This window comes from Atractosteus spatula, chromosome 9 (genome assembly GCF_055471065.1).
Source record: "Atractosteus spatula isolate fAtrSpa1 chromosome 9, fAtrSpa1.hap1, whole genome shotgun sequence".
Classification (NCBI taxonomy): Eukaryota; Metazoa; Chordata; class Actinopteri; order Semionotiformes; family Lepisosteidae; genus Atractosteus; species Atractosteus spatula.
In genome coordinates this window covers 7,834,496-7,849,249 of record NC_142714.1, presented here as the reverse complement: position 1 = coordinate 7,849,249, position 14,754 = coordinate 7,834,496, and the positions used below count along the sequence as shown (strand labels likewise).

Sequence of the window (14,754 nt, the reverse complement as noted above, 5' to 3'; positions counted from 1 at the left end):
CTTTTTATTAAAAGTATAGGGTAACCTCACATTCTATTTAATACACAGGATATTACCAAGAGAACCAACTTTTAAGAACTTACAAAAACCTCCAAGAGACCAACAGAAACCTGGTAGATTGCAGGCAGGGGTAAGAGAGACAATGCGAGCAGATTAGGACAAATGCTGATGCTGCCAAAAAAAAAAAAGAGAATGAAATCATCCGAAATATAAACTATTCAAAATAGATTTTCTGACATTTTATTATTCTAGGCATCCTTCCCTAAATTAATGTCCGCAAGATGAGTGTGCAGTTGTAAATCTGACAGCTTGGAAATGTTCAACGTGCTGAGCTCGCTCAGCTCCTTGGCAGTAATAACAGTAATTAAATTAATTTTCCACCTGCTTTAAAAACAAAAAATAAATCTTGCAACTTGTAGCAATATAAGATGGAGGAATCTGTTGTATGTGCAAGTTTCAAGGTATTCAAATTGTATTATCAGGGTCTCATTTATTTATTTTTTCTGAGTACACTTACTGCATGAAAGAGTCACCCAACATTAACAATAGATTATGATGGTTCCTGGTAGGCATAATTAATAATGCATTGCAGTGTGTGTTTATAATTTTAAAGTGTAGTCAAGTCTATTAAATGTGTGCATTACAAATCAATCATTATTTGCATTTCCCAAGACACTCATATGTAATGACATGTCATTATTGTATTAAGGGCAAGTTTTATTTTGCCGTTTCAGGTAGGAAACTCAATCAGCCAACGTTGAACACAAAGGAAATGAAAGTTGTAGCTGTTCAGTCCTAAAACATTTGTAGATCTGCACTCATGTTGTTTTAGTTGGTGAGAGATCTGCAGGGTTTTAAACTGAAAGCACTTGTGTCGATATTTCAGTCTCTTCTTTTGTTGAATACCAGGGGATGGAATAAGAAATGCATAGGGCTCATAGTGATGGAACTCCTTGTGGAGAAGTCAAGCCTGAATTTGCAGGAAGATAAGCAAAGCATAATGTCTAGATTGTCGCTATTTACAGTAGATTCTAGGTTGCGCCGGTAATTAATCAGCATCGAAGTAAAGCATTTCAGAGGCAAATGTAAATTTGTATTTCACATTCAACTACAATTAATGTGTATAGCAGCAAGGCCCGAATTTTAAAAGAGGTGCATCGATTTACAATAATGAAATGTGTATACAGTATGTGTTGAAAATCGGTAGAGCACTTCAACAGAACTGCAGGGATTAACTCAAAATTAATGCAAAATAAAGAAAACACGTGACATTTAAAATTAAATAGTACTTTTAAATGCTTTGATATTAGTATGCTTTATGAACATCATTACTGCTGTCAGAACCAGCAGTACATTTTTTTCTTGTGGGTTAATTGACCATATAGCATTCCTGAACTGAACAATAGTTGTTCTGACTCTGAAAATATGTTCTATGGATTGCTTTACAGTTGCCTGTATTTAAGTCCACTGCTCTTTACAGAATTATAATAGACTTCAAAGTGACATGCTTTGATTAAGGGGCTTAAATGAAATACTGCATACTGTGCTCTTCTCAATAACTTCAGTGCTCAACACTATTTCAACTATTTGCTCCCATTCCCTCTTCCATGTTTGGTGTAAATCAACAGAGACATTTAATTAGAATTTAGACTCCAGTGAGAGCCTGTGTAGACTGTTTAGACTCCAATGAGATAGAGTAGATGAGTTGCTTTGCTGGTTTATGCTCCAAGTCTGTTTCACAACATGGTTGTTTTTAAATTAAAAATTAAATTTGCACCAAAAAATGTATCAGAAGAAGTATCAGAAAGGCATAGAAATCACCACGAACTGCATGATGAATCTGCATGACTAGGTGAAAACCATGACAAAATAGAAGAATTTCCTAATTAATCTATTTTCATATCACATCATGCTGGGCGTGTAACCTTGAGGAGATGAGTTGGCATGTTTTATAAAAAGCCTACATATAAGGCTATATTTGGAAATGAATTGATCTGGAAAAGATTGTCTTGTCTCCCCAATCTTTGAACAGTATAATAGAGGTGGGACATTCTCTCAGATCCATTCAGTGTAAATGTGATTTGGTGCAAAGCATACTCTGGAGAATTAGCAAGATTTCCAGTTGAACTGCAGTGTTTCTGACATCAAGGTCAGGTACCCCATGGCAAACACACATGACTAGTGTGTGATCATTATGGACACAGTAAGCCATTTAAACAATATGGTACATTGGTACCAAGGCCTCGGGATAAACATGTGACTGGAAATTTCTTCTCAATTAAATGGGGAGAGTGGTGTGTTGCCTGTTGAACTTGTGCCCTTCACTAATTAGTTGCAAGACAATCGAATGTGACACATGAGGCAAAGAGAGTAACTGGATTACCAATCTCCCCAGTGGTGGTGGTTAATAGTAAGGTGATAGGAGCTCACACATGGCAGTACAGTCAACATCCTACACTGGGGTAGCATGTCTGCTGTGAAGCACACAGATGATGTACAGTAAGTGCTCAGCCTTCTGTGCTTTGCAGACCCTGTTACCCCAGAGTTGCAATGGGCCATGCTGGGCTACATCATATTCAGAGATTAAAGAATTGCTGTGATGGATTGATTTGCACAATCATCTGATCTCAACCTGTACTTTATTTGAAATAATGCCTAATCTCTCTGTTGCTCATCTTATTGTTACTGATCGGGACTCTTACAATGCTGCTGTTGATGCCCGAAGGTTGTGCTCCTGTATTACAGTATCGGTAGTATCCATTTTTTTTTTTATTTTAAGACACACTGTCCTGCTGGCACAGTACCAATCCTCAGTTTTTGATTGCTGACAATCTTGTTTCATTTCCAATTACAAAACCACCTATTCATTCGGGTTTCTTATGCTACTTATGCTGCAGAAATGAAACCCAACCTAACCCCTTACAAACTGAGAAGGACAAGAGTAGCTGGTACAGTATGTTTCATTGGTCTTTGTTTTGTTATCCCTTTCCTCGTGGCTGTGAACATGGCCTATTCTGAGTGAAGGCCTTGCGGAGCTTAAACCATCAGTCTGCTGCCTGTCACCTTGTTTCAGCATTTCAGTGAGGCACAGGATGACAACAGGATAATCCATCACCTTCACAAATGATGCACACTTCAAGACTAGAGCCCCCAAGTATTGTGTACACTCATTGAGCGCATCTGTGGCTGTAACAGGTGAAACTGAAGGTGATTGTAGATACAGCACCAGCAGGTGACAGAAAGGAGGAGCCAGATTGGAATCTGGAAAAGGAACCTTCTGGATAAAAGTGTTTTTCTTAGGATAAATCCTCCATATCGTCTGCAATCTCCAGGCACTGGCAATGAGAAATCGGTGTTAAGGGCTGCTGAAGATGTAAGGATCACTGTTGCTTTCAAGCCACTCTGATGTTTTCGGTTCAGAGAAGTGTCACTGAATGATTTGCTCTTTCTGTATTTAGTGGCTTGTTCATTTGTTTGACGCGTGCGATGGTAGCGCTTTAACACATCTTTCATGGTGTCAGATAGTAGGATCTATGGATTTTCTGCATTGATCGTGACTGTCTTGTGTGTTTGTACTGTATATCCCTTTGAGCTACTGTATGCAGATTCATCCTGAAATCGTCTTTATTTCTTTCTCAATTTGCATCTTTTTTAAGGAATCTGTCAGTTTTGTGTATTCGAGCAATGATATGCTTCTTTTTGAAAAAAGCCATTTAATGTAGTCTTGGAGGGGATGTTTCTTATTAGATTTAGTTTTTTTTTTCTTTGAGAAAAAATAGTTTAGTGAAATAAAATAATGAAAAAAGACTGAAAATAGTTTTTTTTCCTAATATAAGCATTTATAAGAGAAAGGTTCGCACACTTCCTAATAGAAGATATCTCAATTGTTTCTCAGGCTTGTGAAGACACAGACCCAAGAGTTTTTTAACACTGAGACTCACTGACCTGTTTCTAACTTTAGTTCTATGCTGCTACAGTCCTCATGCTGTGAACAACAGTTAATTAAAATAGTAATCTTCTGTAATTCAGGCTCCTTGATGTTTTGTAGAATCATTTTTTTCTTGTTGAAACAACAAATAAAATGCAAGGTTTCAAATGTGTTTTTGAGAATTCAGACTCCCCCTCAAATCCCCAGTCAAAATCATTTCTAGCCCCTTTCATGTCGGTAGGAAGAGATACTGAAGAGCGCTGTGGATATATACTATGTGCAGTAAATGTTACAGTGAGATGATGTCTGGATTTGTGCCAGCCTTCCTGAGCTGAAGCTCTGTCCGAAAGTGAGCACCATGTCCCACTTTTCCAAATCCATGTGTCCCCTGGGACTTCTGGTCAACCTTTGAAATCTCTTCTGCCATACTGCCACTGGATCACCCTCCATATCAGAAACAGCACCTTGAAGCAATATAATTCAACACATTATTTCTCCTCTATTCCTTGAATTTAAGAAAGGATAAAAGTCATTAGGCTCATTTAGCCCATTTTGGTTGCTTTGCTGAAATCTGAAGACCTCTTTCAAGCTGCTTCTTGAAAAAAGCCAAGGAAGAGGACAACCTAGCCTCTTATTGACCTCTTCCAGACTGCTACCACCCTTCACATAAAGAAGTGCCTCCTCAGTTTTTCAGTTTTAAAGCCCACATAATTTCCACTTGTGTCCTTAGAGTTCTGTTAAGCGTCTGACTCATAAAAAAAACGAAAACGTACTTATTATTACTTTTCTTTTTCTGGCTTCTTAAAGTTGAAAAATGCAGCGGTTTAAGTGAGGCTAGGGTTGTGTCAGTGCACGGGTTGCCAACTTGGTTTTCCAAGTTCGTGCACACTTCTCTCTTTTCTCTTGTCACTTTCTGCCTATTGGACGGTCTTGGTCCTCATATAAAAATTAGAAGCTATTAGAATAGCAAATGTATGAATGGGAAGTTACAAGACGGACGGCTACACAAAGTGCAGACAAAAACAATTTGTCACGAATCGCCCTCGCGCGTGTAAGCGCTCCCACATTCCCACGAGCTCTTCTCTCCCTAAACGTTCACGCACCAATCTTCTCAGCACTATTTAAACCCTCACTAGTCTTCTTTTCCTTGCTCACGATTGAGGTCTCCTCCCTGAGCCCCGTACTCGTACGCTCCCAACCCGCTAAACTTGTAATTAGGCTCCCGGTATTTCGACTCTGCGCTTCCCTTCGACTACGCCTTCGCCCCCCGATTTGGTACCGACGAACCCTCGACGCCTTCCCGAATTGTGACCCCAGCACTAGTACTCGACCACGTCTTCACATCCCGTCTCTACTCCTAACCGTCCTATCTGAAGAGCCTCGCATAGGATCCCAATTCTCCCAAGTCCGGTCCCCACTGACACAATTAGGTCAGGAGAAATCAGGTCAAATGCGGTATATAAATGATTCAGTTGTTCTCCAAGCTATTGACTCAATGATAGTCTCCAGTACAGCATCTAACAACATCATACTTCTGCCAATACCATCGGAAAGATCCAGAGACATCTGTTACAGAATGATTTTATTTTTTAATGATCTGCACACAAGACTCGGGTCCAAAATATTTATTGCATGGAAAATTAAAAAATATTGACAAAAATATCTCAAATCCATTTTTGAAAGAATAATATATGTATTATTTGAGCAGAGCTGTCAAGGAGCAGCACATTGAGCATGTTGATGTAAAGAATTTATTAAATCATCTCTCTTTCTATAAAAAAAAGTGAGTTGCTTTTCATATAGTTAGTTTCAAACTCACATTACTACTTTAGTCTGGGCAGAACTGTAATTGAAATGTGCTTTTGTTTAGTCAGTTTCCTTTAATAGTCTATTAGTTAAATACCAGAAAGCATTGTTCAATAAAGGCATATGAGTACAATACTCTGGACAATGAAAAATGTATCCCTTTTAAGAACTTGTTCAGCATCATTAAAAAATACATTCTAAATTAACTGCTTTGTGAAATTAGTCTCATTATAATCTAACTGCATAGGTACGGTACTGTTGACATTAACTGCACTCTGAAAATTATTTCTTTTCTTTCATCTTTTCATGATAGAAGAGTCTATTGTTGTACGGAAATTTCAGTAATCCAAGAAACAGAATTATTGCCTCTCGTGGAAATCCTCTTTCATTTTTCAGGCATCAAACCATTTTATAAACCAGTCTTTTATGATCGGCATTAGCATGATTACATAGCGAGATGTCATGTTGGCCTGCTCTTGTCCTAGTTATGATGGGATGTGAGGATTCTGTGTTTTACATAACAATGCCACCCTACAAAGAACTCAAGCTCTCCTTTTGGTTTTCCTTAAAAGACACTACAAACCCAGACCACAATGCATGAGAGGCTCTAACCAGCAAGGAGGACTGTGGGTGTATGTGGGCACTGCATCTCTAATTCTTCTAATGTCCTGGAGACCACTGGAAGCATCAGAGGTCACGCTTAATTAATTAAGATAATACTTTAATGGGATTCAATTCAGATGTGGGTTGGAGTGATATATGGACATTTATTCAGCCCCTGTAGGAGCATTAAATTGTACGTAAAGGGCAGAGAGGATCAGCCAGGATGACTCCACTTGATGATTCATTAGTTTAAAGGGAGAATCACATTAATGAACACCTGTTAATCTTCAGATATGTTTGCGCAAAGTTTCAGCATTGACGTTTCTTGTGAGTCTGAATGGAAAGACTAGAGAGAATCGTTCAAGTAGGGAGCTGCGTCAGCATGCGTAGGGTGCAAAGGAACAAGTAAAGGTTTTTTTCCAGGCTGAAAAGAGAAGAAAGTGACACACTTTTCTGGCTGTGGAGCCTTCTTCAGGTGTGAAGAACACTCACACAGTGTCACACCTGAAGTGAGATCCACAGTCTCTTTTTTTTTCTCAGCATGGAATAATCCTTTACTTGTTCCTTTGCAGAGAAATGTACCTGTCTCTCAGAACAGTACCTGTGGTCATCATGTAAAATCAAGAAGCATTATTTGTTTTGTTTAATCTTAATTAAAAATTCAAAGAATCTTTAACGAGAGCTCTTAATTTATAACTGCCACAAAGGTAGGGAGAAAAACAATCCAAAGCAGATTATATACAGTAGTTAGCTGGGGTGTAGCAGTCCAATCACAATGAGTAATAAAGACTGAAGTGAAAGTCAGTCGATCAAGAGTAAATTTTCTTTTTGGACCAAGAGAAATGAATGTCTAAAAATATTAGAAATTCGTTATTCCCAGATCAATAAAGATGAATTTGTTGCAGAATACAGACATATTTGAATAATTAACTACAGCTTTCTCTAATTAGTATGGATATCATGGGGTCTGATTCTAGTCCTCATGGTCTTTATTTTGTTTATTACAGCTTAGTTGTGAGTTTTAATTCTTTATTTAGCTGGTTAAGTTTAGCACTATTACCAGGTGTTTCAAACTTAGAAACCCCTGAGAAACTGGGTTCTCAAGAACAGGGTGAGGAAGTCATCTCCTTTTATCTCCTGAATAAAATCATCTCCTGAAATTCTCCTTACAGCTTAAACACTGTAATACTTGCAAGATAGCAAGGAAATTAATGATTTGCTGGAATAAAAGGAGTGTCTGAATTTACAAGCTATGCTACTGGGTATATCATGCTACTCTGCTTGAATGTAAGCCTTTAATCCATCTGTATTTGTGGTTGAAATTCCAGCAAATGCACTAGAATAGCAAAGACTGTATCATTGCACCAAGCTGCTGTGTAAATGTGTGATTAAAGCAGAGTTAATTCCATTTTTTTCTTGAGACCTTCCTCTCTGAAAGTGTTTAATCTCTTTCTGCTTTTAGCCGAGATGAAAAAGTCTTATGCAGCATAAAGCAGAGAATTGACAGCAATATGCAGCCATTTGCTCAGTGCCACAGTTCTAGTTATGCACATGTTATGTGAATGTTACTCACATGTGAGTCATTCACATGAACATAAGCCCAGAAGTCATGTTTACCATGTGTGAAATATCAAAAGCTGCTACAATAATTTCTTTTTAGTTTTCTGAGTAGTTTTTTCTCTCCAAACATTCTTCCCAACCATGGTGAGTGTTTCCAGACCATGAATGTTTTTGTTAAACTTTCTTTTCTATCAGGTGTGCTGCATTAATAACTTATTGGTTCTTTATCCATATTGACGTGTTCATTTCGTCTGCTGTACGTAAAAGTAGGACATTTGTAGAAAAGCAGGGAATCTAACTCCACCAATGATGAAATCTGTATTTGTGCTATATAAAATTCCATATTTTCCATGCATTGTTTTTTTCAAATCCTAGGGTAAAACGTACTTTACTGTTGTAAATTGTCCGGTAATATTAATTAAGAAATAGTTAACCGATTAATCTGATGAATGTCAGTACATTATGAAATGAAATTGAAAACGCCTGCTGCTGACGTATCAGAAGTGCGTTTACAGTATTAAAACATTCTTCCAATTAAACAGTCATAATTATGTATTATAAGAAAAGCTCTGTAGGTGGTTAGACTGATTACATATCTTATTTCACCTGATCGTGATTCTTGCTGTTCAGCCATTATGATCAAATTATATTAAAGGCAAATAATAACACATAAAAGTAATGACTATCTGTGGGAACATGTTATGTCTAACAGGACCTGATGGAGCCTGAGGTTCACTTTATGAATCTTGGCCAATGACTGTGTTCCAGACCTGGACCCACAAGACAATGCAATTTTTCATGTGCAATAATTTGTTTTAAATATAGATAGCATTGTATAAATTACTCAGTGCCCTACCAGGAATGCATGCAATTAAAGTGACTAAACCTTATTAGATCAAATGTTCATAGCCTCACATCATGCTTGCCTGGGGGTAGAAGCATCATACAGTAGCTTAAATAATTAAATAATAATCATGCAAAATTTACGACTGTCCCTTGAAGGTAAGATGTGACACATGGCAGTCACACTGCAGGGGGAAGTTAAACGGAGATAAGATCATATGATTGGTTTCTGCTATTTTTATCTTCATGGGTTATTTATTATCTTTATGGCATGTTTTCATTACTACATAGAAAATGCATTATTTATGTACAGTATCTAAAGACACTCAATAGATAAGAATAATTGTTTATTTTTAATTAATCCCTGCCTGATATCAGATGTTTGGTTTGTGGGGAAAAAGATTCCACTTGAACATCTTTTCAAGCAAACCTTGATTAAATAAACAAAATAAAAGGGAAAAGAATTTGAAACAATGAAGAAATGCTTAAAAATTAGATATAAATATGAATAAAATTGGTTCCATTTCAGCCCATGACCCATGCAGATAATTCCTAGTGCTGATCTTTGAAGAACCATTCAATTAGTAATTAAAACGCAATATGGATCAAACAAACTTTCTGAAAGCAAAACAAAGAAATCTTATGATGTCTTTCAGGAAAATTGATCTACACATCTGAAATATACTGTATTGCAAATCATCGGGATTTAATTACCTGTAGGAGCATCTGCGGGTTTTGATTGAGACCTCAGCAGCTATTTTCAGTTTAGCACAATCCACCAGACTTGGAAAGAAATCTGGAGCATCTTCTTGGTGTTCTGAAAGAGTTTACCATGATTTCCATCATTTCATCATGCTACAGTTGTACACTATGGCACTTGTGGTCTCCTTTGTAGAGTTTTAGAATTTTTCACAGAAACCTTCCATTCTCTATCAGTGGCCGAAGGCCTGACCCCAGGTCACCAACATGGAGTCATGCAGTCTGAACCTGTTGTTCTTGAGTCTCACTGCGGAATATCAGTTCATCTTATTGATCAAGATGGACCATATGTAGTAACTCCAATTATGGCCCAGTGTTTTCATGATCAGAAGCATACCTGTGCCACACTGGGAGTGTAACACTGGCCCACCCATACTCATACAGCCACACTTTGGTTGAGGATTTGTTTGTTCTGAGGGATTCAGTTGAGAGATGCAGTCATTCCTACTCCACCTGTTTTCCTGAAGGTTGCATTTATATATGACAGTATAAACACACAATCCTGAGATGAAGAGATGAATCAGTTTTTTCTAGCATGTTTTTAGAGCATGGTTCAACCCTTGTTAAAGGGTTATTAGCCCTTGTTTAACCTGCCAATACACACTTCCTTTTCGGAATTCCCACAGGCAAATTTTTTTGCATTTTTTTTTTGCTTCCTTTTGCAGAATCCATAGTTGATTTTGTGATACATGAACCATCAGTTGCACCGTGGGAACTGGTGCATCTCCAATGTGCCCCAGCTCTACTCCTGGCCCAGTGTTTTCCATACATGTCATACAAATGCCACGAGCATCTTGGGAGTTCCCACATGCCAGAGGTAGAGGAACAATTGAGAGCTGGGGCGCTTGTGACGGACTTGCAGATTTTCCTCATTTTCTTTGTGCTCCTCCGCAGATAGTTTTCCGGAAGATCAGCGACGTCAAGAAGGAGGAGGAGGAGCGGCAGAGGCAGAAGAACGAGGTGACCCTATCCATCCCGGTGGACCACCCGGTGAGGAAGCTCTTCCAGAAGTTCAAGCAGCAGAAGGAGCTGCGCAACCAGGGCTCCTCGCAGCACGACCTGGAGAAGAACCAGCTGCAGGTGGAGCACCACCTGCACCCCCGCCAGCAGCCGCTTCAGCGCCCGCACACCATGCAGAACGGGGCCCCCACCACGGGCAGCAGCGTCGTGACTGTCTCTCAGATCACCCCCATCCAGAACTCTCTGCTCTACGTCAAGACCAGCGAGCCCAGCAAGCAGAACAACCGGGACATCATGGAGCTCAAACCCAACGGCGTGAGCGACCAGAACTGCCTCAAGGTCAGCAGCCCCATGCGGGCGAAACCTGCCAGCAACCGGGGGTGGATGCGCCTCAGAAACAACATGGCGGCATTCCCGGGGGCCGGGGAGGAGAAGAAGGAGGAGTGGAACAATGTCACCAAGGCGGAGTCCATGGAGCTGCTCTCCGAGGACTCCAAGAGCCAGGAGGCAGATGGCGGAGGGGGAAAGAAGAACCCCCTGCGCAAAACGGACTCCTGCGACAGCGGGATCACCAAAAGTGACCTGAGGATAGACAAAGCCGGGGAGGTGCGCAGCCCCCTGGAGCACAGCCCCATCCAGATGGAGGTGCGGCACCCCTTCTACCCCATCCCCGAGCAGGCCTTGCACACCACGCTGCAGGAGGCCAAGCTCGAGCTCAAGGAGGACATTCAGTTACTTAGCAACCGGATGGCAACCTTGGAGGCTCAGGTTGGCGAGATTTTGAAACTGCTCTCCGAAAAGAGAGGGACACCCCAGACTTCTACCCCTAAAACCAAAATCAAATGCCAGGATATTTTCACCGTCTCCAGGCCCGTCACGCCTGACTCGGAAAAGGATGATGTACAGTTTTGAATCCGCTCATTTATTTATTCCTTATTTATTTGCATTTATTTTCTCTTGCGGATGCAGGAAGAAAAAGAAATACATATATATATTTTCTGTAAATACCTATTTGCATGTCCAGCTGGATTCTGGCCTGCCAAAGAAAAATATTCAAGATCGTGTTTGCTTGTAAATTATGCAGTTGACTGCATGCAAGATAAAGGGAATTTATAGCTCTACACCTTATACCTGGGTACTAGATTGTTTTCATAATATGTTCAATGGAAAATTCAGGGGCTGAGCTGAGGGGAGGCGATGAGCCAGGTCTGTTGCACACCTCCAGCACAGTGAGAATACTCTTTCCTTCCTCAGTGTACTGGAGCGACTGCACTGCTGAGTTAAGTGCAAAACAGTATCGATTCTCGGCTCAGTTGTGCTAAACATTATATGACTTCGCTTTAAACAATTGTGTACAAATGCTCAGCTCAGGATTCTTTCAATGGACTCTGAATGCAGTCCACATTGTTGTGTCATGTTGATATTGACGTGCTGGAAGGGAAAGGAAAGTTAAGCGTCTTAGCTCATTTTCATTACAGCTCCTGTGATTTCCATGCACTTGAGGTAATCCACCTGGGATCCTTTTTTGTTAATTTTTTTTTTGTTTCATAATGGTCTACAGGGTTACCAAGAGCTGTTGTGTGTAGAAATAAGGGAAGCAGAAGAGATCCCCCTGTTAAAGTCATATCTACTAGATGAAATCGAAATACTGTTACAGTCTCCTTTATAAGGCTTAGATTCCAAGTGTATAGTGAGCTTGTGATCTTGCACAGAACAATTTGTCACATATTCAACTAAATCTTTCACTGTGCTCATTTATTAACTAATTGTTAAGAGGATGGCCTTAATTTATTTCCTGTTAAGGAGATGTTGCAGGGAAGTTGATCTAAACCTTCAGCAATCATCCCATGGGAATCCTTATATCCTGAACAATAAAAAAGAAGTGGAAATTTATAGGCAATTCTGATAAAAGGAGAACCTTAATGCATAATAAAAAAAAGGTTTGACATTGGGATTCGACATTGGGATTAAGGGATGCACTGTAGCACCAAAAAAGGGCTTGCAGTGCTTCTGTGTTAGTAAGTCAGTAAGTAAGCTGACATTTGTCAATACTGCTCTCAGTCCACAGTTAGAGACAGCACACTTTACCTTCTCTGAAAAGTGAAATTCTGGATTTCTGAGTGGAGAAGCCAAATAGGAGCTGAAAAAATGTAAAAATGTGATAGGAAATGAAAAGCACAAGCTTCCATTCAAAAGGGGGAAAAGATGACTAGGAATATTCTGTCTATAAGATATTCTGACAATAACAGATAGCAACAAACAGATGCAACAATAGGGCCAATAACTTGTTCACAATATATAATTTTATTAGGTTGAAAGAATATATTGCAAAGTGACAAAGTCACTGGGCATGGACTGATTATACTTATTTCATTATGACCCTCACAGTAACTTAGCAACTAAAACATGAACTATATGAAATAACAGTTTACAGTAGGTCCAGATGTACAGCAGGGAACCCCAGGAAAGATCTTTGTTTGTCCTGCTTCAGAGGGTGTATTACTGACCCTAGATTGTTACATCTCGATTGCATTGCCAGGCAGAGCATTTGTGCTGCACTGCATTCATCTAGTCAGAGCTACTAGTCCAGCAACTTAACTCAGCATTGCAGGGGCCACTCCCATCCAGAGGAGAACTTTATTGCATGCTTTGAAGTGTTCAGTACTTATGAATTGTAAAAAAAATGCCAATGATGTATATTTTTAATTATTTTCATGTACAGGAAAGAAAGATTGAACTGCAGGTCTGCCTACTGTACGTCATGTGAATGCAGTGAGCACTGAATTTGTTTAGCACTTTTCACAGTATGTGAGGTCAACTTTCCATTCCCGAGAAGAGATGTTTTGGGGGTGTGGTATAATGGAGTGTTCGTTTCTAACACACTAGCACGAATACAGAACAGCCATTGGAGCTGAACTTGTCTATTTTTGGTGCTTAGACACTTTCATGAACTTTTGCACCATATTTTATATTTTGTGACGAATCTATATATACATATTTATGTATCTAATATATAGAGACAAAAATGCAAATAATTTTTCAAGCAAAGTAATAAAAATTTATTGTGCTAATACTGATTTATTTTAATGACTTGTCCAGTCTTGAATTGCCTTGTTCTTTAATCAGAGTGTGGAGTGGCTAATGTTATTTATAACTAACCTCACAGTTCTGATGCTTTTCAAGCTGGTGTCCTCTTTTACTGTTTATCAGCGAACAAGGTGACATTAATGGATAAGGACACTTATTTTTGTATATACTGTGGTGGTTTTGAGTTGCTGAACAGGTGTGGTCGAATTCTCACAGCCTAGGATTTAAACTGCTCTGCCAGAATGAAGAGGTGCACAAGCACACCAGTTTCTGCAGAGCCTCAGCCACGTAAACCCAAACCCCAAGTGTGGATCCAAAGGAGGATAGTCACTTTTTGCTATTTTATAAATCACCCACTGCTTTTTTATGAATTATACACCTCTTCAGTTTGGGATCATCGATTGCTTTAAGACTCCACTCTTGTGCCACAATTCCCGAATCAGTATTAAACACGCAGACTCCCACCTGCAGAGTCACACATCATTTCCCATTTGGCAAGGTTCCACAGTGCCCAACGTAAGTGCCAGTGCCTAACGGAGGAGCAGCGTCTCCCTGCGAAACAAGCAAACTAACCAGTGCTCGCTGTTGCAACAAAGGCAGAGGATACTGGCCGACTAACCCTAACCCTAACCCTGCTGGTGCTGAGCCAGTTCTGCAGCACGACGCTGGCACTCCTGGTCACAATTGGCTAGAGACATAACCTGGGTCTAATTAGTGACAGCTAGGACTTAGCTCTGGAGTGCATGGTAGACATGGTGGAAGCGCCCAGGAGCCTCCCATCCTGGATGCTGTCCAGCGCTGGCAACGGGGAGTCGTGTTCTCTGTGGGGGCCACACCAGCCTCAGCCTGCCCACCAGTCCAGACCTCCTTCGCCCTGCTCCGCCCCTGGGAGCCTCACCCAAGCTGAACAACTCGGCCCTTGGCGATTTGGCTCCGGATGCTAAATGTTAAAGCTGTTCACAGGTATTTTCACTCAATAAAAACGGTGCAGAAAAAAAAACAGTGAACCTCAGTTCTGTTAGGAAGCCGGTCCTCTTGAAAAGACAGTTGGGCCACTCAGGATCTCCAAAGGGGACGGATGTGTCTCTCTCTCTTCCACTCCACGTCCTGAGATCCCACGGGTTCAGCTGCTGAGCTGTCTCAGGGGTGGAGCTGGAAGAGAGGGCGCTCCTGTGGCCTTTCTGGCCCCTCCCCATCCTTGGTGGGAG

General features: G+C 40.2%; 1 protein-coding gene across 1 annotated transcript in view; it reads left to right on the top strand.

Moving 5' to 3' along the window:
• Positions 1–11,371, top strand: part of kcnh5b (potassium voltage-gated channel, subfamily H (eag-related), member 5b) — a 96,444-nt gene extending 85,073 nt beyond the window's left edge. The window contains exon 11 of the mRNA XM_088925469.1: positions 10,394–11,371. Within this exon, the coding sequence (XP_088781595.1) occupies positions 10,394–11,371 (978 nt within the window). The remainder of the gene's footprint in view (positions 1–10,393) is intronic.
• Positions 11,372–14,754: the final 3,383 nt, after the last annotated feature.